This window comes from Monodelphis domestica, chromosome 2 (genome assembly GCF_027887165.1).
Source record: "Monodelphis domestica isolate mMonDom1 chromosome 2, mMonDom1.pri, whole genome shotgun sequence".
Classification (NCBI taxonomy): Eukaryota; Metazoa; Chordata; class Mammalia; order Didelphimorphia; family Didelphidae; genus Monodelphis; species Monodelphis domestica.
In genome coordinates, this window is record NC_077228.1 from 391,188,951 (window position 1) to 391,213,630 (window position 24,680).

General features: G+C 34.2%; 1 protein-coding gene across 6 annotated transcripts in view; it reads right to left on the reverse strand.

Annotated features, from left to right (window-relative positions):
- TBC1D32 (TBC1 domain family member 32) overlaps positions 1-24,680 on the reverse strand; it is a 246,750-nt gene that overhangs the window by 157,136 nt on the left and 64,934 nt on the right. For all 6 annotated transcript variants that reach the window (XR_001627115.2, XM_007484498.3, XM_001379912.5 and 3 more), the window contains 6 exons: positions 24,501-24,638; positions 22,413-22,505; positions 13,368-13,510; positions 12,434-12,561; positions 9,263-9,464; positions 7,352-7,434 (listed from right to left, as the gene is read on the reverse strand). Coding sequence is in view for 5 of the 6 variants with exons in the window: in XM_007484498.3 (XP_007484560.1) it covers positions 7,352-7,434; positions 9,263-9,464; positions 12,434-12,561; positions 13,368-13,510; positions 22,413-22,505; positions 24,501-24,638 (787 nt within the window). In the remaining variant the exon portion in view is untranslated. The remainder of the gene's footprint in view (positions 1-7,351; positions 7,435-9,262; positions 9,465-12,433; positions 12,562-13,367; positions 13,511-22,412; positions 22,506-24,500; positions 24,639-24,680) is intronic.

Genomic DNA, 24,680 nt, shown 5'->3' on the forward strand with positions numbered 1-24,680 from the left:
TGCCAAGTTTAAAACTTATATAAACTTAAAAACTTAAACATAAAAACAATAGCTTAAAACAAGGTCATTAAGAAAGAAGAAATTGGAAAATATCGAATTTTTTTCTTTTTTAAAGTTTTGGATTTTTTTTAAATCAAATGAGAAAAATAAAGGAAAAATAAATGAAATGAGAGCTGTGGAAGAAAAAATGACAAGAGAATTAATATTCTGGTTGAAGGGGTACAATAATAATTACAAAAATATCTATAATAATAGCTAGAATTTATATAGCAATTCAAAGCTTTCAAAGAGCTTTACAAATATTACCTAATTTGATTTTCATTCCAACTCTCTGAGTTAGGCCCCATTAAGAGAGGTTTAAATGACTTGCCCAGATTCAGCTTGGGTGGTGCAGAGATCGATCGAGCACTTGGACTGTAGTCCAGACAACCAAGGTCAAATCGAGCCTGAGAGATTTATTAGCTATGAATAGGCAAGTAAACTAACTTTGCAAGTAAACTTGTTTACCTCAATTTCTTCATTTGTAAAATAGCACCTACTTTCTAGATTTGTTGTGAGGATCAAATGATATAAAAATGACAAAGCACTTAGAACAGTGCCTGCCACATATAAAGCACTATAAAACTATCATCATCATTATCATCATTATTCACACATTTAGTAAATGGTTGAGTCTCAACTCAATTTAAGGTCTTCCTGACTCTACATCTCATTGAGTCAATCTCATATTGACTAAAACTTTAGTCAATAAACAATCTCCCTGAAAATTAGAAGGGACCAAAAGGAAGCTAATGATTCCATGAGACAACAAAAAATACTTTAAATTTTGTTAAATTACTAGAAAAAAGAATAACAATTAAAAACTATTTTAGAGGGAAAAAAGTGACCTAGAAAACAGAGGAAAGATCATATAAGAATCACTGGATCACTTGAAAGTAATTCAATAAAGGGGAGTAGATAGCACTGTGACAGAAGTTTAAACCCAAGAATTGAGTGACAGTCTGGGAAGCTTCAGAAGTTTCTCATCCACAATGGGGGAGGGGCCTCGGGAGGCTTGGAACCTGAAGAAGACAAAGAGAATCTGGGAGAGGGACCATTGGGCTCTCAGCCTTGAGGTAACAAAGGGGAAGATCTCATTTAAAACTGGATCCTGAGCCAGAGATTCAAATCTCTCTTCTGATACCTGAGCACCATTCCCCCAGATCCCAAATATAAGTGGAAGAACCAGAGAAAAGACAAGAAGCAGCTCAACAAGATCTCTCACAGCTCTTGGTGCCCTGGGTCTGGACTTTTGCTCTGTTGTGGCCAAAGACCAGGGTTCCTCATATCTGAACCTGTTGGGGCCCACGGTGCCAAAGCCTGGGTTCCCCAAAACTTTGGGGGAGGGGAAGATATAGTAGGCAGGGACTTCCTTCTTCCCTCTTTCCTTTAAACCCTAATCTCTTCGCCATCTTCCTGGTTCCTCTGACTTTATTTTGAAATAAAAGATTGCTACCCTTTCCCAACTGACTCCAGAGTGAGTGAAAGGAATAGCTAACTAAGGGAGAGGGAGAATTCTTTCTCTCTTACCAAGGAAAGGAGTTCATATTGAACTTAGACAATAGAGGGAAGTAGAGAGGCTGACCAGGTGGTAAGCCATAGCTGAGGGAGGCTAAAAGAGGGGAAACACAGACTCCTTTCTCTCTTAGCTAATTTAACGACAGCTACCCCCTCCTGTGACCTGCTCCATGAGAGAAGGGACCCCATCTTCTCTCCCTCTCCTTTACCATCAGATATACCCAATATGACTGCACATTTCAAGAAATCATTAAAGAAAACTCCATCATTTAGAATCAGAGGGCAAAGTAGATAGAAAGAATTCATTGATAACCTCCTGAAATTCCAAAATGGAAACTTCCAGAAATATTGTAGTTAAATTTAAGAGTTCCTAGGTAAAAAAAAAAGACTTCAAATATCAAAGAATCAAAATTATAATCATACATCATTAATCAGTCACCACTTGAAAGGAGTGTAAAGTTTAGAATGACATTCCAGAAGGTAAAAGATATAGGATTACCAGTAAGAACATTCCCAGAAAAACAAATGAATAAAATACCCATGGCAAAACAAACAAACAAACAACAGACCATAAGTGAAATGGAGAGCACATAAAATCATTCTTGATTAAAAGTCCTAAACTGTGCAGAAACTTTTAAATTACAGAGATTTCAAAAAAATTATAAAATGGTAAGCATGAATGAATAATCACATTGGACCAAACATGGATAAACTGTTTACATTTTAATATAAGGAGATAATACATGTTTTCTCCCAGAATCCTTTTATCAACTAGATAAAGGGAGTCTAAGAAGATAAAAGAGCCCGGGAATGATTGTATATTTTCATAATCTAACAAGATGAAGGAAAAAGTAAGGGAAAGAAGATGAACTAAGGGGAAAACAGGAAGAAACACAGAAATATGTATCACATAATTCAAATATAAAAGTAGACAATTTTATAAATAAAGAAAAAGGTGTGGGGGGAGTGGCAATTGACATTTACTTTCATCAGAATTCACACAGAGTTAGGCACAGAAATACATTTCACTCACGAAGGAAAAGAAAGGAAAAAAAGCAAGGAGGAAAAAGAAGGACTGATTAAGTGAGGGATTAACACTAAATGAAATAAACTCTTAACTAAGGAAAGTGACTACTAAAAATAGTAGACATGGAAGCAGCTAGGTGGTTCAGTGGATTGAGAGCCAGGCCTAGAGACGAGAGGTCCTGGGCTCAAATTTGGCCTCAGACACTTCCCAGCTGTATGTCCCTGAGCAAAGTCACTTAACTTCCACTGATTAGTCATTGGTTCCAAGACAGAAGGTAAGGATTAAAAAAAATGTAAACAAGAAAGAACAAAAAAGCTTTGAATGGGTATAAGGCAACAATGGCAAATCTTTTGGAGACCAAGTGCCCAAACTGCAACCCTCACATCACATGTGAGCCCCTGCCTTATCCCAGACAGGGGAGGAAGCACTCCCATTGGGCTGCTGGGCAGAGGGGCAGGTGATGAGAGAAATATCCTCAGGAACACATGGAAAGGGGGACAGGAGCAGCCCCCTCCAGCATGCCATAGGTTTGCTAACATGGGTATAGGGTGAAATAAAGTGAAGAGGACTAGAGGCAAAACACTAAACATAGAGGATTAGTGCTAAGCACACTTCTTTATAAAGAGGATGAAAATCATAAGAAAGAGAATGGAGGGAAGCACACAATTAACAATAATTATTATGATTGCTAATAGAATAAACATACCTGTAAAAGAAAGAGGGATGTAGAATGGTTTGGAAAGCAGAATCCAATAATTTGATACTTACAAGAAACACACTTGAAATACATTCGACAGGAAATATTTTAAAGGAACAATGTTAAAATAAAATCTATTGTGATTCAAATAAAATTTTAAAAGGAAGAGGTACTAATCATCTCAGAGAAGAAAATAGTAAAAAAAAAAAACCTAATTAGCACATAAATGGGAAACTACAGTTTGCTGAAATGTACCAGGCAATGAATTAATATCAATCTTTATCATAACTGCACTAAATGGCATAGGATCTAAACTCTGTATTCAAAAGTGAAATGAATCATAAGGAGAAAAAGATGGCAAAACTATTATCATGAGGTAATTCCAATTAGCTTCTTTTGGATCAAGATAAATCTAACCAAATAATAAACAAGAAAGAAGTTAAGGATTTGAAAAGTTATATATGTTAGTATGTTAGACCTTAGAAATTATTAAATGTGAATAAAAAGGAATACACTAATCTTTACTACAACTATTAAATACCTATTCCACAGACCACAATGTATAAAAAATATATATTCAAATACAGGTCTGTTGAAGAAATGATTAAAAATAAATTGGTCTTATACATGATTTTAGTTCTTGTTCCTTCTCTGTTGAAATTGTAAAATTGCCAGTATATTAGAAGAAACTGTATTCCAGAATAATTGTCCTAAACAGAAGTGATCCTTTACATTATTCTTGTTACTAAGTTGATGATATTCTCTGGAACAATAACTAAGATCATAAGTTACAGAAAAGTTAATCATCCATAATGATTAATAAAACTTCCTGGGGGCAGCTGGGTAGCTCAGTGGATGGAGAGCCAGGCCTAGAGATGGGAGGTCCTAGGTTCAAATCTGGCCTCAGACACTTCTTGGCTGTGTGACCCTGGGCAAGTCACTTAGCCCCCATTGCCTGGCCCTTACCACTCTTCTGTCTTGGAACCAATACACAGTATTGACTCTAAGACAGAAGGTAAGGATTAAAAAAAAAGAAAGAAAAAAGAAAACTTCCTATACCAATTAAAACACATTCCTCAACCCCCCCCCCAAAAGGAAGATTTAGGAAATTTGAAAAGGCAATTTTTTTCATTTTAATTGCTAATCTTGAAATTTTAGGGGGTACACTGTTGGTGACTGGGCTCTTGTGCTAAAATCCTTACTCTGCTATTAGGCTGAAAGATTTCAAAGCTCAGTTTCAAGAAGAAATGTGTATTGAAGTGGATTTTGCACATTAGAAGTATCCTTGACCCCCATCTCTTCTCTCTGAAAGGCAGGTTCCTTCCAGAACTTCTATTTTTAAAGAGCCAACACAGGTCAGTCATGTCTTCATTCTTCTCCAGACTTCAATCCTTTCTATCCTAGACATTCTCTACAATGCCTCTGTGCAGGGTACTGAATGGGATTAAAAAATAAATGGGAATCCAGTAACACCCACTCAGATAAAAAAAATCTGGATTCAGAAAATGAGAGCAGGAGACAGAAATCTATTCTTTTTCATGAAAAAGGGGGCACCATGCCTAAATGTAGCAGAAATGCAATGTCTGGGTGCAAATGCAAAGATTACATAGGTTCCTAACATGAGACCTCTCTCCTCCCTCCTCTGTCTGAGCCACCTTGTCTGGGAACCAGGACTTACAACCTAAGCATAAAGTCATAAAATAGCAAAGTACATAGTATGAGATCATTGATGGTTAAAGATATCCTAAGAGAAAAACAAGTAACTATGCTGGCTGAGTGATATGGGACTTGAATAGCCTGTGGATGAGGGGAGATGAGGGGCTTTTCATCCGCCTTTCATACTCCAAAGGAGCCAGACCTACCCATAAATCTTCTAGGTAAACAATCAAAAAGTCCTTGAAACTAAAACAGACTGTTCTTACACATTCCATTCTTAATTGGAGGTATAAGCTGAATGCTTTACTTTGAGAATCATGCATTTTATTTCACTCAGAACTTTTCATCTCTCCCCATCATACTCTTTTAGCTATTTTTTTAAGTGTGGTCTTCTCCTTTTACAATGTAAGTCCCTTGAGAGCAGGGACTGGTTTTTGCTTTTCTTTGTATCCATATTGATTAGAACTACTTAACATAGAGTTGGTACTTAATAGAATCTAGCTGATATTCACATCCAGAGAAAGAACTGTGGAAGTAGAAACATAGAAGAAAAACAACTGCTTGATCACATGGGTCAATGGGGATATTATTGGGAATGTAGACTCTAAGCAATCACCCTAAAGCAAATATTAAAAATATGAAAATACGTCTTGATCAATGACATCTGTAAAACCCAGTGGAATTACTTATTGGCTATGGGAGGGGGTTGGGAGGAGGGAAGGGAAAGAACATGAATGATGTAACCATGGAATAATATTCTAAATTAGTTAATTAAATAAAATTTTTCAAATTAAAAAAAAATAAAAGCTAGCTGACTTGACACTTTAAGAGATGCCAATGAAATAGAAGTTTAGAATATAAACTTGTGCAATATATTAGATAAATTTTGAATAATGTAGTTTCACAAAACAGAGAGAAGCACAAGAAAGCAAAATCAGAGCTTGATGAAGCAAACAGGCAAAAGTAACAAAAGATAAATCATTGTCAAAGGAACTTCAGGAAGACACGCAAACTAATACACTACTGGTCCAGGTATGATTTGGCTAAATCATTCTGAAAAGCAATTTGGTATTATGTGAGATAACAACTAAAATGCTGAGACATGAGAATAGAAGAGTTTTTTTTTTTTTTTTATCAATTAACAGAGAAGACCAGTGTTGTTGAATCTCAGGGTAGAGAAAAAAGTAATGTCCCAGGAAGCTGGAAAAGATAAGCTGGAGACAGGTTGTATGGGACATTAAATGCTAGGCAGAAGAGTTTATATTTTATCTTAGAGACAATAGGAAATAAATTGCTTGATTAGGGGAGTCATTTGGTCTAATCTGAACTTAACGAAAATTACTTTTGTGGCAGTTGTGAGAGACTTGAGGGAGGAAGACTAAATAGAAGGGGGTCTCAATAATCTAAGTGAAAGAACATGAGGCACTGGACTAAATTGTCAGCAGTTATAGCGGAGAGAGAACAAGTAAGATGTAAAAAACACCATGAAAGTATAAACATTAAAATCCAGTAATTGATATAGTACAAAACAGAAAGAAAGGTGCAGAGTTAAAGATTATATTAAGATTAGGAACAAGAGAGAATGGAAGGCATGGTGGTGTCTTCGATAAAAACAGGGAAGTTTGGAAAAGGGGAATGTCTGGGGAGAAAGACAATGAATTCAGTGAATCATGGCAAAAGCTGCATGAATTTATATCTTATATGAGGTTATCAAACTGAGTATATTAATTTTCTTTTCTTTATTACAAGGCAGGATTCAATTCTGTGGGTGTGGGTGCATATATGACATGTGGCGGGGTTTGAAGGAGAAAGGAAAACCCTTCCAGAGACAATAATAAAAGCATCAATAAAATTTATTTTTTAATTAAAAATAATGAATATAAATGATTAAAAGAAATATGGGAAGAAACATAAGTAATTCAAACAGAAAAACAAAAATGTACTATATATGTGAATACCCAATACCCAATTGGTTAAAGTTCTGGTTAAAAATCTGTAGAAATATGTTTGAAATAGGATATGTAAGTAAATTCTGTTACTACTTTATTAAAGTCAAGATAGGTTATCTTTATCTTTTAGATCTGAAAATAATAGATTTGTCCTTGTTTTTCCTTTTTTATTTTGTTTACATGCTTGCTTATTAAAGTTTTTGGAAGAATTTATTCTGTGAAAAATTTATTTTACCTATTTCAATTTTAGGGAAATCACTAACATTTTCAGCAAACAACATAGAATGCTTAGTTTTTCTAAGCTAACAAAAGTAGATAAACCAAATGTTCTTATGAGAAAAAAAAGAAAATTTAAGGCACATTTTCCCTTCTATGTAAATTCTTTAAGATAGAATGATATTATCTGCTTATTTTTAATTATTACATGAAATACAAACACAAATGAGTATAGTCTGAATTACTTACATGTTTTGAGACTCTTGGCTTACAGAAGAAATAGAATCCGAACCTTCTACAGGAGTAGGAATTCTTTCAGAAAGCAAGCTGGTCTATAAGATAAAAATTTTTATATATTAAAAAAGGCTTTACTGACACTTATTGCTCAAAAATAAAATTCTATTATAAATTAAAATATTCATAATATCCTCTGACCTTGTTTTTCAAGTAATTTATTAATATTATATAGAATCCTTTGCAATGTGTGATTGATTAGACAACAGAAAATATATTTTCCTGACTGTGGTGAGGTTGTAATGTCTATCATTATGGGAAGTGTTCCTACATATTTAAGTACATATCTTTAAAGTGATGAAAAGGACAATAAGTGGATAAAGTCCAACTATCATCCAGGCTATGATGTGAAATTATACAGACATTTGTTTTGTCATATTCATCTGTTTTGTATTTGTGTGTATCTTAAGACAAAAACTGAATAATAAACTTGGCCCAAAATTGAACAGGACAAAATGATGAGGGTTTCATTTAATACAGTTAAGAGAATTTTTAATGGCCCCATAAATATTATCAGTTTGTTGTTGCTGAAACATTATCTCAGTTGTGTCCAACTCTTCATGACCCCTTTGGGAGTGTTCTTAGTAAAGATACTGGAGTGGTTTTCCATTTCCTTGGAAAATGAGGCAAACAGGATGATGCTACTTGCTCAGGGTCACACAACTATTACCTGAGGCTGGATTTAAACTCAGATCTTCCTGACTCTTAGGCCTGGCACTCTATCTACTAAATTACTCAGCTGCCCAGAAATATAAACAAAAAGGAGAGACAGACAAAAACAGATACATATGCACAAAACCCATCACTGTCATTTTTACATACAGTGGCAGCAAGTCAGTGGAAAAGACAGCCTGACAGACAGAAAGTCCTGAATCCAAAACCTGCCTCTGATACATATTGGTCACATGAGCCTAAGCAAGTCACTTTTTCACTGACCCAGGAAACTCTCTGAGCCTCCACGTGGCAAATCTGTTACCAATCTGCACTGGAGGAGATAGGTTCATCAGTCCAAAAGAAAACTGCTTGAACTACAGAAACAAAAATGTAGCAAGGACAAATTATTTAGGGTCTCCTGATTTTCCCCACATAAGCTAGGGCCCCAAGACACCATTTTGGACCAGCATGGACCCATAATTTTTTTAACCCATTAAATATCAATATTATGATTCTTGATCCTTTACCTTCAAGGGAAAGGTAAATCCCATTTCCTTAGGGGTAACAAAATCATGAAGTAAAAATTCCTAACAATTTTTGAAAGCTAAACAATTAAGCCTTTATATTAAACTAGTAGAGATAAAGGTTTTAAAATATAAAGTATAATGTAGAAAGATCATATTAAAATTTTTATACTCTTCTATATTTTATGACAACAATGGCAAAGATGATAACAATGATAATTAGTATCTTAAAGAAGTATGGTAGAACCAGAATGTTTTATTTATAATTAGTTGTCAAAAATACAAGTATCAAGTCATATACTTGTACACTGAAACTTTGCATCATTGAATATATTAAAGAGGTTATTGAGGATTATATTCATTTGAATAGCATTTTTTAAACGGAGTGCATATGGGAGGAAAAAAGAAACAATAACATATACTGATTAAACTTCACAAAACAGATTACAAATATTCTAATATGTGATTTTTAGTGTATTTCAAATAATTCCTTGATGATGTTGCCCAGGTCATTTACATGAACACTACTTCTGTTAAATACATTACAAATACTCATCCTAATAATGAAATCAATAAAAGTGCTCACTACCACAAATTACATTATAGAGAAAATAATAGTAAAATAATTGAAATAAGCAGTTGATAAAAATTTCAACAAACCATAATAAAAAATAGCTTTCGTAATTACCTTTTTCCATGCCTTTGCAATAGAGTCATGCAAACTATAAGGAATTAACACCTCTAGACCTTCACAGGTGCTGTACATCTGGCGGCACACTGAAATGAAAGCGCCTTTAACCACAGGCAACATCTCTGATCCAGAAAAAACAGAAATATCCTCATCAAGAAGCTTCTTTGAAAACTGGGCAATTAAATGAGCACCTGTGGAGCTAGAAGAGAACACCATGAATCCTGGCTATCCATTCTATTTTTTAAAAACAATTTCAGACTACCAAAAGTACCATTCACCATATTCTGTTCCTCATCAGTACTCTTTAAACTACTGCTTCTTCCCTGTCAGTATAAGTAGATTTCTAAGATGTAAGAAAAAGGACATAGGAGAAAATTCAAGGAGAATTGATGGGAAGGAAATTAAGAATGCAATCATACATATGCTTCTCTTTGGGGTAGACTATCCATGACCCAATTTAGAGTTTTTCATTTTCTTCTCAACTCAATTTACAGATGAGGAAACTGAGGCAGAATAAAATGACTTGGCTAGAGTCATAGAGCTAGTAATTGTCTGAAGCTATATTTGAACTCGTGCAAGTTGCTACAGATAGCTATCAACAAGTATTTATCCAATGTACCACCTCACTGCCCTTCTTCCTCTCCGTTGTACATCCACAATCCCATACTCTCCTGTTTTCTCCAGCAGATGACTACTACCACAACTACCCAACCCCTTTTTCTAATGTCCAGTATCTTCCTACCTAATGATTCATTTTCTGATGCCCATGAGTCATACCTAAGTCATCTTCATCCTTGAAAGAATAAAACTGCTCATATGACTCCACCACCCCTTAAGCTGCCATCCTGTCATCTCTTCTTTTCCCAGACTGACTCCAAGCAGGAAGATCAGAAATTCACATCCATTGCTTCCATTTCCTCACTGTCTCACAGCCCCTCTAAGTGACCTCATCCTTCAGATGAACTATCTTCTCCAAAGTGCTTTTTCTCACTTCTCCAGGAACAACCTGCAGTCTAACATTATGGACCATGCTTGACACAAAAATATGGACTTTTATGACACTTTTCTCTTGGTTCCCCTGTCTTCAATGCGCTTTCTGTGTATGTTTTGCTTGATCACCATATACCCTGGGTCCCTTAGATAAAGCTGCACTTCTGGATTCTTTATTGAATCCTCTTCACTTTCTATACTCTCTCAGCTACCTGATGAAGACCAATGGGTATAATTACTATCTCTATGCAGATCAATTATTCTAGCCTCTTCTTCTGAGCTCTAGTCTCACATTCCCAACTGTCCTTTAAACATTTCAGGATAGGGGGCAGCTAGGTGGCTCAGTGGATTGAGAGCCAATAGTCAGGCCTATAGCTAGGGGGTTTGGGGTTCAAATCTGGCCTCAAACACTTCCTAGCTGTGTGACCCTGGGCAAGTCACTTATGCCCCATTGCCTAGTCCTTACAGCTCTTCTGCCTTGGAACAATACATAGTATTGATTCTAAGACAGAAAGTAAGGTTTTTATTTTTAAAGATAAATAAATAACATTTTAGGATACAATGTAAGCATCTCAAACGCAAATCAATTAAAGTGAAAATCACCTAATTTTTCCATGAAGAGGACTATATTATTGAGCTTCCATATTTCTGTTGAGGGCATCATCACGATCCAATTACTAAGGTTAATAGCCTTGAAATCATCTTCAATTCCTCACTCTAAGATACTCTTTTTGATTAATCTCCCGTAACAGATTTCCTATCTGTCCCCTCCTCCTAAATCACAATCAAAAGGCCACCATCCTAAGGCAGTCACTCCATACTTGTCAACTAACCTATCACAAGAGCCTCCTCATTGGTATTTCTGCTAAGTTTTTCCCCTTTTCAATTCCTTTAAGGGAAGCCAGGCCAATATTACTAAAGCACAAATCTGATCACATAACTCCTGGCTCAGTAAACTACAATAGCTCCCTTTGGCCTCTCAGATCCAATAGAGGCTCCTCTATTTAGCCTGTGAAAACATTTGTAACCTGCTCCACCAATCTCCAGATTCAGGACATACTTTCTGACCACGGGGAGATTGTGATGTATATCAGTGAGGTGTGTGGACTGTGAAAAGGACTTAAAATAATCAAACACTCAAACAGATATAGGATTTCATCAGTGTGGGAGTTCCTTCCAACAATATGGATAGCAACATATCCATGTCTCTTGATCCTATTAAACTTGTATGTGTTTCCTCAACATTTTGTACACTCTAAGAATCAACCTACCTTGTTATTCTTGCCCCCAACATTAAATCCATTGCCTCTAAGTCACTGAACAAGCTGTTCCTCCAGTTTAAAAGATACCACCTCATTACCTCTGCCTTTTAGATGCTTTCAGAGTGGAGCACAAAGGCCACCTCTCATGGGAAGTCTTTCCTGAAGTTCCCATTACTCAGGTACAGCTTTTTTCCCACCTAAACTATTTTGCATTTGTTTTGCATATATATGAATACATGCCACCTTCTCCCACTAGAATATAAGCTCCTTGAAAGAAAATGGTAAATTATTTTTGTCTTTGTGTGATCAAAGTCATGGGATGCCAGATGGGTAGGCTGAGAACTCCACTGGTGCCCTCATTTACGACTGATTTCCTGGGGACTTCTGGGGAAACAGAAAAAAGTTACACAGGATAGGCATGTATAGATGGGTTATTATAAATAAGGTTGGAAGGAATTCCCACATTGATAACATCAGAGATCCATTTGAGTACTTGGATTATTTTTAATTTGATTGATTGAAATTGATTATTTTCAGCATTTTCCACAGTTCATGGCTCAAACCACGAACCTAATAGATGATTATTTATTAGGTAACTGATAAAACTATTTCCAAAAAGAGTAACTGAATACTCAGAAGAAATTAAAACAAACATTTCAGAAGTCATCAGTCCACAGACCCCTCTTTGCAATTAATCTTATAAACATAACACCCAATTTGCATCCACACCACTTGGCAATGCCTTCCTTAGAGCTCATTCAAAAGTAATCAAGCATGCCAGAGGATGGTCAGTAACCTTTGGTATCATTGGTTAGTTGTTTTTATTTTTTTAATTATAAAATAGAATTTTTAAAAGATATTAATACAGATAAAAATCCAACATAAGACCAAAAACTATTAAAAGGTAATTGCTTACTTTTCATCCTTAGAAGAGTTCATATTTTCTCCATAAAGAAGTAAAAAAAGACCTTCTTCCACAGAAGCAATTCTTGCCAAAACATCAGCAATATAAATTAAAGCTGTTTCAGAACAATTTGGAGAAGCCTAGATATAAGTATAAAGATAATATTTTTTAATTATATTTTCTTTCATGCCAATCATTCATCCAACCCATATGCATTAAAATGACAGGGATAAACTCATATATGTATAATAATAACAGGAGGTTAACTTTTTGGTATCTATAGATCATCATAAAGACTGAATAAAATATAAGAGTAAATGGTACCATATTGCCAAAACAGGACTAATCAGCTTAAAAACAAAAATATGCATTTTTCAATCAAAACTAATTATTTATTAAACCAGATTATAAGTTTCATTAATGCAGCTAGAAATAGTTTCATGCTTTCTCTTATTCATTCTTGCTCTTCTGGAGATTATTTATCAACCAGTCTCACTTGTCTGTGATATCTTCCAACCCTTCTTTAGCACTCTTCTGTGGAGAATTTTTAAATGCTTCACTAACAGTCTTTTCTTTCTTCTTTTTTTTTTTGGTACTGCTATTACTAGCCTCTTTCTTTAACCATCCCTCAGGTATCATATTAATAGAAGGGTTTTTTAAAGATTTTTTACAAGGCATGAGCATATCTAAGACTGATAAAAATGAATGTTTTCTGTAATTTTTCATGTCAAATTGTTATAGCTAGTGTATCAATCTTCCACATAAACTAATAGTTGTGTACTATAAATAAAAGCTCATATCAGCATAAAATATTTTCAGGTTGGAAAATAAAAGAATAATAAAATTATAATTCAAATGTATCACATTATAAAATGAAACTTCTACTGAATGTCTTCACCAATTCCCTATAGGGTATCTCTGAATGTATTTAGTAAAGCATACTAACCTCAATTCCTTTCATTAAATTATGAATAGGTTCAAGAAATGCATCTATCACTGGGGTCTTATATAAACATTCAGTTGCACACTCCTTTTGATCACACAGTATCCGTAGTATTTCAGTCACCAAACTTGCTGGAGAATAGTCCTCTAATGGATAAAACAAAGCAGCATTTTGTGAGATTTAATTCAACAAATTGTACATATAATGAACCGGTTCTAAAGATGTGCTTTAAAAGTGCTTGGTGTTGAAGATAAAAGAAAGCAAACAATATGGGATGTTCCAGAAATCACAATGAATTATACTTTACTTAGTACAACATACTATACTAAGATTTTTGGAACATGATTTATATATCCTCTCTCTTCAAATAAAAGGAAAAAAAATGAAATTCAACTTTTCTTTTTTAGTTCAGTCATTTTTCAGTTATGTCTTACTCTTCTTGATCGCAGTTGTGATTTTCTAGGGAGACAATGAAGTGGTTTGCCATTTTCTTTTCCAAATCATTTTAAAGATGATGAAACTGAGGCCATTGTGATTAAGTGACTTGACAAGGGTCACATAGCTAGGAAGTACTAGAGGCCACATAAGCTTTCCTGACTCCTAGCCTGGTTCTCTATCTACTGCATCACCAAGCTACTCATTCACTAATTATAATAATAGTTTATATATAGTTTATATGGCACTCGGGGTTTGCAAAGTATTTTGCAAATATTATCTTATTAAAAAAAAACTTGAGAGAAAAGCGCTATTATTATTCTTGCTTTATATTTGAAAGAACTAAAGTAGAGGGTTAAGTAATGACCCCATGGTCTCAAAGCTAGTTAAGTGTCTTCCTGACTCCAAGTTCAGCATTCTAAAATTTCAAAGATCTGTGCTTTCATCATTGGGTATTCTCTTCATATGCAGATTCAAATTCATACCTTAGCACAACTCTATGAATCGTTGTGGTTGAAAAATATCATCTACTGCTCAATCTTCTAGAAAAGAGCACAGACATACATGTAACCTATGGCATGCTCATACTACAAGCTTTTCCAGCTTTGTAGGACATACCAAAAATAATTCTTTGCTATCACAGACTTCAAGAATCCTGAGTTATCTCCATGAGGCAACAACATGACTTTAGAGAAGTTGTTTTTAAAAAGATATCCTACCTTTACTTTCTAATATCATTTTCTAATAAATAAAATTTAAAAATAATCAAAGTTAAAGTATATAAATTTAAAAGTTAATGATACAGGTAGATTGGATCACTCCCAACTTCACAGCGAAAAAAGAGTGAGGACATGTACATAAAGGAAACTAGAATAATTGCCAATATCCATGAGTATACTCCATGACTAAGAGAACTATAACAAGTCTTTGTGATATACTTATGACAAGTTGCCTGAGCTTAAGCTACGTTTATACATGGCTTCAATTTCCTACATCATGCCAAAAATAAGATTTGGAATGGCACTGAGACCAAAAGTACAAATAGCTTCTACATGCCTTAGATTACAGAATAAATAGAAATAAAACAAAGTGGCTAAAAGGAAATTAGTTTGGGAAGGAAGGCATTAGCAGTTAGGGAGAGGTGGAAAGGGTTCTGGTAGGAAATGGTACTTAAACTGCATCTTAAAAAATGGAAGAATTCTTTGAAAGGGTGTAAAAGGGTCTGCAGTTGTTAAGAATCAAGTTCAAATATGATATTTATATAATAGTATACTGTTGTTAAAGGATAAGTAACTAAATACAAATGATAAAAGAATGGTATAAAATTACTTTCCATAATTTAACACTTTGAATTTAAAGAGTAAAGAATATGCCCACTTCCTCTTTCCCAAAACAATTTATTACTCCTTATTTCTGCTGTTATTTCCTTTTCAAACTAGTTTTTGGAGCTGCAAACTCACCAAAAAGTCAAGGTGATATATTTTCCAAGCTTAAGACAACATAGGATGTCAGAAGGATAAAGTTATGACACCTAGGTGGAAACCAGTTGGAGTAGCAGCAACAGTAGCAGTTTGGGGAGCCATCAACACAAAGATGGTAAGAAGATTGGACAACTTGTCAGAACGAGATTACAAGGGATGCTTTTCTAGTACAAGGTACATTTGGCATTGACTGACTATTGCCCATACATACATATTTCTCAGTCACAGTTCCTAAGCAGAGACAATCACTTGTCCTTGGTCACAAGGAAACCAAGGGCCTAGTCACAGTTCCAACAACAGGAGGAGAGAATCACTTGCAAGTACAAAGGATTAGGGACTACTCCTAGGTTCAGACCAGAGCAGAGGCCAAGAGGAGAGTAACCACACCTCTCTCTTGATCACTCCACTGTGGGAACACCAAAAATTGCAGTCTCCTAAACCAGCTCTGAAAACAATAGCACAAAAAAGCCTAGAGCCTGGGAAGGTATCTCTCTACCCCAAGGTGAGGACAGGACAACTTTAATGAAAAGTTCAGATTTAAGAAATAGGCTGAGGAATTGAGCAAACAAATAAATAAAAAAAGAACTTTACAATACAACGATATTCTATGGCATCTCTCTAGAACCATCTTCAAGCATTCTGGGGATAAACTAGAAATCTTCCCAATAAGATAAGGGGTAAAGCAAGGATATCTATTATCAACCCAACTATTTAATATTGTACTAGGAATGCTAGCTAAAGCAGTAAGTACAGAAAAATAAATTTCAGGAATTAGAATAGGCAATGAAGAAACACAATTATCACTCTGCAAATGATATGATGGGGTACACAGAGAACCCCAGTTTTCAGAAAAAATTAAAGCTATCTATAGTCACACAAAAAAATGCTAAAAATGCTCTAAATCACTACTGATAAGAGAAATGGAAATTAAAATAACTCTGAGACACCACTTCATATCTATCAGAAATTACAAAAGCTATAAGAGATGAAGGGGGAAAGGTATACTAGTGAACTGTTGATGGAGTTGTGAACTGATCCCATCATTCAAAAGAACAATTTACAACTATCCTATAGGTCTATAAAATTGTGCATGCTCTTTGACCCAGCAATACCACTGGTCTATATTCCAAAGGGAGCCAAAAAAAAAAAGGATCTGTATATGCATAAATATTTATGGCAATTCTTTTCTTGAGAGATGCTCATCATGAACAATTTTTTCAGTCATTCCCTAGGCCAAAAAAATTCAAGAACTGTTAACCAATAAGAAAGTTATTTCCCTACAGAGTTGGTTGATCTCCTCAGAATTTAAGGTAAGACATATGCAAAAAGACAGAATGGCATCCTGAATTTATGTCTGACTTACTAATTGTATGAACCAAAGACAAATGACTTCATCTCTGATCATTGTTTTCCACTTCTTTAAAATATGGATAATGATAATGGTCATACTGACCTCACAGAGTCATGAGGATCAAATGAGATAATGTATTTGGATACTGTAGACTTTAAAGTCTTGTAATATTGTCAATAATTATTATTAAAACTCTGAAGGATGAAAAGGGACTGATGGGATGTAACCCATCATGTATGACCATATGGCAATAATCAGATCCATCAAAGCAAGTACAATATGCACACCAATTTGAAATGTTTTATAATTCATATGTTTAACTATGTATGTGCTACAAAATTAGACTTACTTAAAGTATCACAATCATTATCTATCATGGTGAAAAAATACCTATCTTGCAATAACTTGGCTTTTTTTCGTTCCACAAAATCATTTTCACAGTGAATCTTCTAAAGAAGGGGGAAAAAGATAGTAATGTCTTTACTGCTGTCACATTAATTCAAAAGCTATCCCTGTAGTTCTATATTTCATTCAGAGAAGGTCCAGACAGAATTGCAGAAAGTGATCCTGAAGAAAACCACTAGAGGAACAACTTCAAAGCAGCACAAAATTCTTAGATTACTTAAATTTTCTTACTACACTTTTAAATAACATGAGATGTAGCAAATACAGGGTCAAAGTCAGATCATTAATAATAATAAAGATTAATTTGTCAGTCCATGTAGACTGCCCTAAACCTTCATTTCTTTCCTCAAACATCTCATGTAACCAACCTTCTTACTTTTCAGTTGAGGAATTCATCTTTGACCCTAGCAAGAAAAGAGGTTATCTGTCATGAGCTCTATCTTGTCTTCCCTTCCTTTTAAAATCCCTTATGACCCTCTTACCTATAGCTGTATCTGTGTATATATATATATATACACACACACATACACACACATATATATACATATATACACACATATATATATACAAATATATATATATATATATATATATAAAATTCTATTAATACAAGGAATTTGACCAACATTAATATAGCTAGGAAAGGTCAGTCAGTACTTGCATTCAGCTCATCTGACAAAATCCACTGACTTTTCCAAAGTTGAGACAATAATATTACCATAACTAAGAATTGTAGTTTTGTAGAAAACTATCGATGTAGAAAATTAAACAAGACTGATAATGAATGTTTTATAAACATCAAATGCCATGCTGTATAATGGATAAGGCCAGGGTGCTGGAGGTGGAGACAAGATTTGAATTTAAAACCTCTCCTAACATATTTAATGGTCATATCACTGGATAAGTCATTATATTTTACTGACTGCCAATTTCTTCATCTTTTAAAGGGGGATGATGACCACACCTACCTCTTCAGGGTAAATTTCTTTTTTTGAAATCTAGGGGGAAAAGATACAACTTGACTAGAGCTTTGATATAACATATAAAGGAAGTCAATGAGTTAGAGAATTATATCCTATGCTAAGTGGATGATTTAGAAATAAATCTATTATGAGACTTGCATTTATATGGAAATCTTCCTCATTTAAAAATCACTGCTTAGGAGCACCAAGGGAATAAGTGAATGCCAAAAAATAAAGTACTGAATTTTTTTTTTCTAAATGGAGAACAAGATCAAAACTTTAAAACTTAAAAAGTCTAGAAAGGAATAACAAAAACAAATAATATGCAGATACATTTAAAATCAATGGGTAGGCAAAGAAATGGAAACTAAAGGGATGTCTCTCAATTAGGTTTTGGCTAAACAAATTGTGGTATATGATGGTGAAGGAATAATATTGTTATGTAAAGAATAATGAATAGGATAATTTCAGAAAGAGCTGGAAAGATCTACAAGAACTGAGATAGAGTGAAATAAGCAGAACCAGGAAAGCATTGTATACAATAACAGCAATATTATGTAATAATTAAATGTGACAGACTTTCCTACTAACAGCAATACAATGATCCAGGACAATTCTTAGAGACTTGGGAAAAAGAATGTTATCTACCTCCAGAGAAAGAAATGTTGGAATAAGAATGCAGATGAAAACATATGGTTTATCACTTGCTGGTTTTGGTTTTATAAGATTATTCTCTTACAAAAATGAATAATGTGGAAATGCATGATAATAAATGTATAACCCAGATTGAATTGCTTGCCAGTCCAGGGAGGGGGAAGAAAGTAGGGAGACAATTTGGATCATATAACATCAGAAACGTTATGTGGAAATTTGTTATTGAAATTAAAAATTAAAAATTAAAAAAATGAAAACCAATGGGTATCTGAAAGTGATGGATATACCATGTTTTAGAAAATTTTCCATCTTCTAAGGAGGACTGACAATTAGCAAAAGTGTTGATTCATATTCTTACGCTTTATCTGTTCACTAGGGATAAAAATGAGTTCTGGCGAAGGCAAAGGGAGGGGTAGACAAAAGGAAAAGTGATCCCTAATAATTCCAAAATTTGATAACAAATTCCTGAGAATAGAACTCATTAAAATGAGGAAAAGTACAAGAGTAATTAAAAGGAGCTTCAGTACTCAAAACATAGAAAGAAATCACAATACTGGAAATCCATCTAAAATTTAATAATATTAATACACAACTTAATAAATTGCAAAAGTATGACTACTTAGAATGATTTGGATTACAAAAATATATTTTGTTTTACAACACTATACACACACAGATACATACATACACACACACACACAAACAGGTATACACACTATAAACCTTAAAATTTCTTAGACTTATAAATGTTGGAAATTTCACCATTGGGAAATTTCATACTTGAAAAATTTCCTATTGATAGTGGGAACTCTATTGGAATGTGAACCCCATTAGTATGGGAGGTTCCTCCTCCTCCCTTCTTAAGATTACTTTAGGACAGAAATCTTTTGCTGAACAATGGAAAGGGCTTTGACCTATGCTTAAGCATAGAACAGGAATTTCTTTGAGTCATGATTGATTTTAGAATTGATACAATAGATACTTGGAATGACAGAACCAGGTCTTGGAAAATACAATTTCCACCCCACTCAGTCCTAACAGGATTTAGGAAGGGCTGCAGCAAAGGATCAAGATTTTAATTATTTGAGAATATGACCTTCAACAGACATGTGCAAAGCCACAGACCTCTGGGCGGTCCTGGGTTAAGCTAGAGCCACCATTGGCACAGGGAAGACATGGACAGTGATTGGTAGATGTGAGAACTGAGGGGAGGGAACTTGGATGGTTTCCTTAAAGATAGAGGGGTCTGAGGACTGGTGTGATTGGTTGGAGAGTTTTTGGCTCTGAGAGGTGGTGCTTTGAGAGTTGGCTCTGAAGGAAGCTGGAGGTGGAGGCCCCTGAGACTGTTTCTCCATTTTGGTCACGTGAGTGATAGGGACTGATCTCTTTTCTTTGCCTCAGCTATCTAAGGGCTTGGGCCTTTTGGCCCAGCCTAAACAGAAGGGGTATTTAAGCCCTATTCCCTTCTCTCCCCTTTCTCTCTCCCTCTCTCTCTCTATCTCTAATACCTTTCTTCCTCCGGTTTGTAATTAAACTCCATAAAAGGTTGACTGCTGACTTGGGTTTTCATTTAGGAATTACATAGCTGAATTCCTTGGCAACCTTAAATTAATATATATCAGTCTTTTAAACTGATTTCCTTGTCACAACACTAAGTGGAGACTGTAAAAATAAAAAGCAAACTGCAAAACTAGTAAAGCAATGGGTAGATTATTAATTATAAAATGATTTAGATACTCTTCTTGCTGTGCTCACAAAGTACCTTCAGTTTATATCAGTGAAGTGAAGCTCATAAGTGAACTTCTTTTCAGGGCCAGGCTCAAGGATGTTAAAGAGACTCTTGTTATAGAAAATAACATTTATTAAAATATAAGGACAAAAAGGATTTCTAACTCTAAGGGATTCTAACTCCACCAAAATACAACTCCCTCGTTCTACAAGGAACCACTTCTCCTGTGTCCACAAGCTCTTTTTGTGCCTGCAAAGAACTACAAACTGAAGGGATGTCCATTAACTGAAAAATGATTGAAAAGTTAGGTATATGATTGTAATGAAATACTATTGTGTCATAAGAAATTATAAGCAAAATAATCACAAAAAAATCAGGAAAACTTATATGAAGTAATGCAAAGTAAAGTGATGAAAACCAGGAGAATTTTGTACACAGTATCAGCAAAAATATGCAATGATCAACTGTGAATGAATAATAGTTACTATTTTCAGAAACACAAGGATCAGGACAGCTCCAAGGGACTCAAAACAAAAAAGGCTATGCACCACCATAGAAAGAACTGATGGAGTCTGAACACAGTTTGGATTATACTATTCTTCAATTAATTTGCTGCATGAATTTTTCTCTAGTGTGTTATGTGTCTTAATTCACCACATGAACATGAAAATATGTACTGTATGATAACATATGTACAACCTGTATCATATTAACCACCATCTTGGGGAAGGCAGTAAGTTAAGAGGGAAGAAGAAAATATGAATCACAAAATGAAAGGAAATTATTACTTAAAATTGTATTGCATTAAATTATTTTTAATTTCTTTTTAAAAATAAATTAGGAAACCATGGGAAAATATACCCATCAGGTGTATGATTAAGGAAAGAGTTCATGACTGAACAAGAGATAAGGAGGATTGTGGAAAGTAAAATGGATAGTTTGATTAAAAGAAATGTAAGTTTCTCTTATAAAGACCTCATTTCTCACACATATAAGGAAATAAGTCAGACTTAATTTTCTTTGACCACTCATTAATGGGTGTCAATTTTTTAATAGGTAATTTTTAGAAGAAATCAAAGCTATCAAAAGTTACATGATAAATGCCCTATATCATTATCGATTAGAGAAACACAGAACAACTTTGAAATAATACCTCATACCTATCATATTGACTAACATGACCAAAAAGGAAAATGAGAAATGAGGGAGGGGTTGTGAAGAAACTGGCACATTAATGCACTGTTGTGAACTAGTTCAATCATTCTGAAGAACAATTCAGAACCATGATTAGAGGCTTATAAAATTGTGGGTACCCTTGACCCAGCCATACTATTATTAGATCTATATCTAAAAGAAATTTTTAAAAATGTAAAAGACCTCTTTGTACAAAAATAGAAGCCATTTTGTGTTGACAAAAAAATTAGCAATCAAGGAGAAGTCCATCAATTAAAGAATGGCTAAACAAGTTATGATGTATATTTATGATTTAATACTATTGTGCTATAAGAAATAAAGAGCAATATGGTTTCCGAAAAATCTGGGAAGATTTATGTAAACTTCTGTAAAGCATGAACAGGACTCCTTATCTTCTTAAGAAATGAGAAAGGGGGAGGAGAGAATTTGGAACTCAAAATTATATATCTAAATTTTTAAAAAATTTTACATGTAATTGAAATATATTTAGTGAAAAATACATTAAATTTGGTTTGAAAAAGAAAATTTTTTTAAAAATTTAAAGACAGTAAGAGCCTCTAGTGCTACTGTTTATAGATGTCACTATACTGTTCACATCAAAATCTATAACATAAATTTAAAAGAATTTTACTGCTTAAGTCGATGTAATCTTTATCAATTATATATTCTGTAAGACTAGCATAAGGATATTAAGTACTTATATCACTTTAGAAGTTTACTATAAGGCATTTCATTGTACATACAATTAAAGTGTTTCTTATTCCTCGTGTGTCTTAGATAATTTTGTGATAATTAAATAATTAATCATTATCTATTTTAAAATATAGACAAAATTACCTGCAGGTGCCGTGAGTGCCGTTTTTGGACAACTTGGAGAATAATAGATAAGGCGGGTAAATAATACCAATAGATCTGTAAGGGATACTGAATCTTAAAAAAAAAAACACAGAGAAGAAAAATTAGTCTCTAATACACATGTAACAATCTTAAAATTGCAAATTTATGAAATAGAATTCTTTGCTCCTACTTCAATGACCTGAAATCCTAGCTTCTCCAACAAAGGTAGAGGAACTATCACATTTAGTAATTATTATTCAATAAATGAAAATTTTATGGATACAAATCAGAAGAGAGATAAAAAGGAAACAAGTGAAAACTCAGTTTCTATACTCTACTAACAAGATAAGCCATTTTAATATGTTCTTCTTCCATTTCAACTGAATAGCAATAATTCACTATAATAGTCAGTTAAATTAAATGGGGGGAAAATAGTTAAAAAAAAAGTAACCAGAACAGAGAATTAACTATTCTTTTAGGATTTATAAAACTTGGATCACTTAAATGTATAGTTCCCCTTAAATACAGATCTTTAAGCAAAGGATATAAACTACTTGTGCAGAAAGGTAAACTGAATTTATACTTTGTTTTGTCTAGATTTAATTTCTGAGTTTTGTAAATCTTGAAATTTCTTAGACTTGTGAATGCTAAAAATTTCCACATTGAGGAATCCTCTATTGGAACAAATTCCCTACTGGAAACATTCCCCATTTTGATGTGAGAACTCGCCAGGATCAGAAATGGGAGGACCTCTACTCCACCCGTACTTAAGACTGCTTTAGGGGAGAAAACTCCTTGCTAAACAATGAAAGTACTTGGACCCATGCTTATAATAAGGCAAGGAGTTCTTTGAGCCATGCCTGGTTTTTAGAATTGATACAATGGGATGCTAGGTACCTAAAAGGGTCGGGGAAGTTTTCTCTTAATGAGATTAGTCGACTCAGCTGTGTTTTCTCTGGTTCAGACTTACTGATGGGATTAGTCAACACAGCAACATTTTTGCTGGTTCAGACTTACTGAAGAGATTAGTCAACTTAGCAGTAATTCATATGGGCTGTCCTTTTAGAAAACATCTACGGTGATTGGTAGATGGAAGACAAAGGAAAAAAACCTCCTATATAAGAAAAGGAATCTCTTGAGCAAGGGATCCTTGGAGGCTTGGAGATCCTTGGAGATAGACTCTTTGGAGATAGATCCTTGGAGATAGATCCTTTTGGAGGAGGCTTTTGAAGGCTTTGAAGGAGATTCTTTTGGAGATCGCTTGAGAAGGAGCTCTTGGAGGAATTCTCTAAGGAGGTCTCTCAAGGGAGGCTGACTCTGGCTGGAACTCCCTCTGGGGAGACTCTGTCCCTCTGAATCCCTTACTTGGACAATCTTATGGTGAGTGATAACTGACTGGTTTCTCTCTTAAGGCTTAGGCCTGGGTTGGCCTAAACTCATTAATTCCTTTTCTCTCTCCTTCTCCTTTTCTTTAATTCCTCATGGTATTATTAATTAAATTCTCTATAAAACCCAGTTGACTTGGGCATATTCATACTTTGGGAATATATTCCCTGGCGACCACCATATATTTGATTTAAAAACCAAGACACTGTAGTGAAACATATTTTCTGAGGTCAAATTTACTCACCCTCTCTTATATCTATCACAATTTATATCTTCCACCATTTTAACTCACTACAGTTTACAACATCAACCATTTTAATTATTACAGTTTAAGCCAAACAACTATTTTAAATCTTACAGTTTCCTTCTCTGCATGGTCAAATTTAAAGTAACTTCTGATTAAAAGCATGTAAGCTAAGAAGTGGAATACTATATAGTTCCTTTATTGCCTTCCAAACCACCGGAGATATTTGGTAGAGAAATAGGAAGAATCTGAAAGGATAATAGTGTCTAGCATTTAAATAAGTAAGTAATCTTTTAACAGAAATATTATCACTGTTCTTATTCTTAGCATTCTCTTTTCTGAAAAGCATTTCAGTGTTACATATCACAGGCAAGTATTTTAAATACATTTTTTGAATTTATGTAGAGATGAACCTATTGAGAACTGTGAACAATTTTCATTTATTCTATTGTCCTTACCTTTTCTATTTTTCAGTTTTACAGGAAATAGTTTCCTGCCATGTGTATAGATCAATAGTCTTCCTAGGAGGCATAGTGAGTGAACAAAATAAATATATTGTAATTCTTGTCCTGAATAAAAAGTTTTCTGTTTATTTCCTTGAAAGAAAAAGAAAAAGAAAATTTTAAAAATCATTTTAA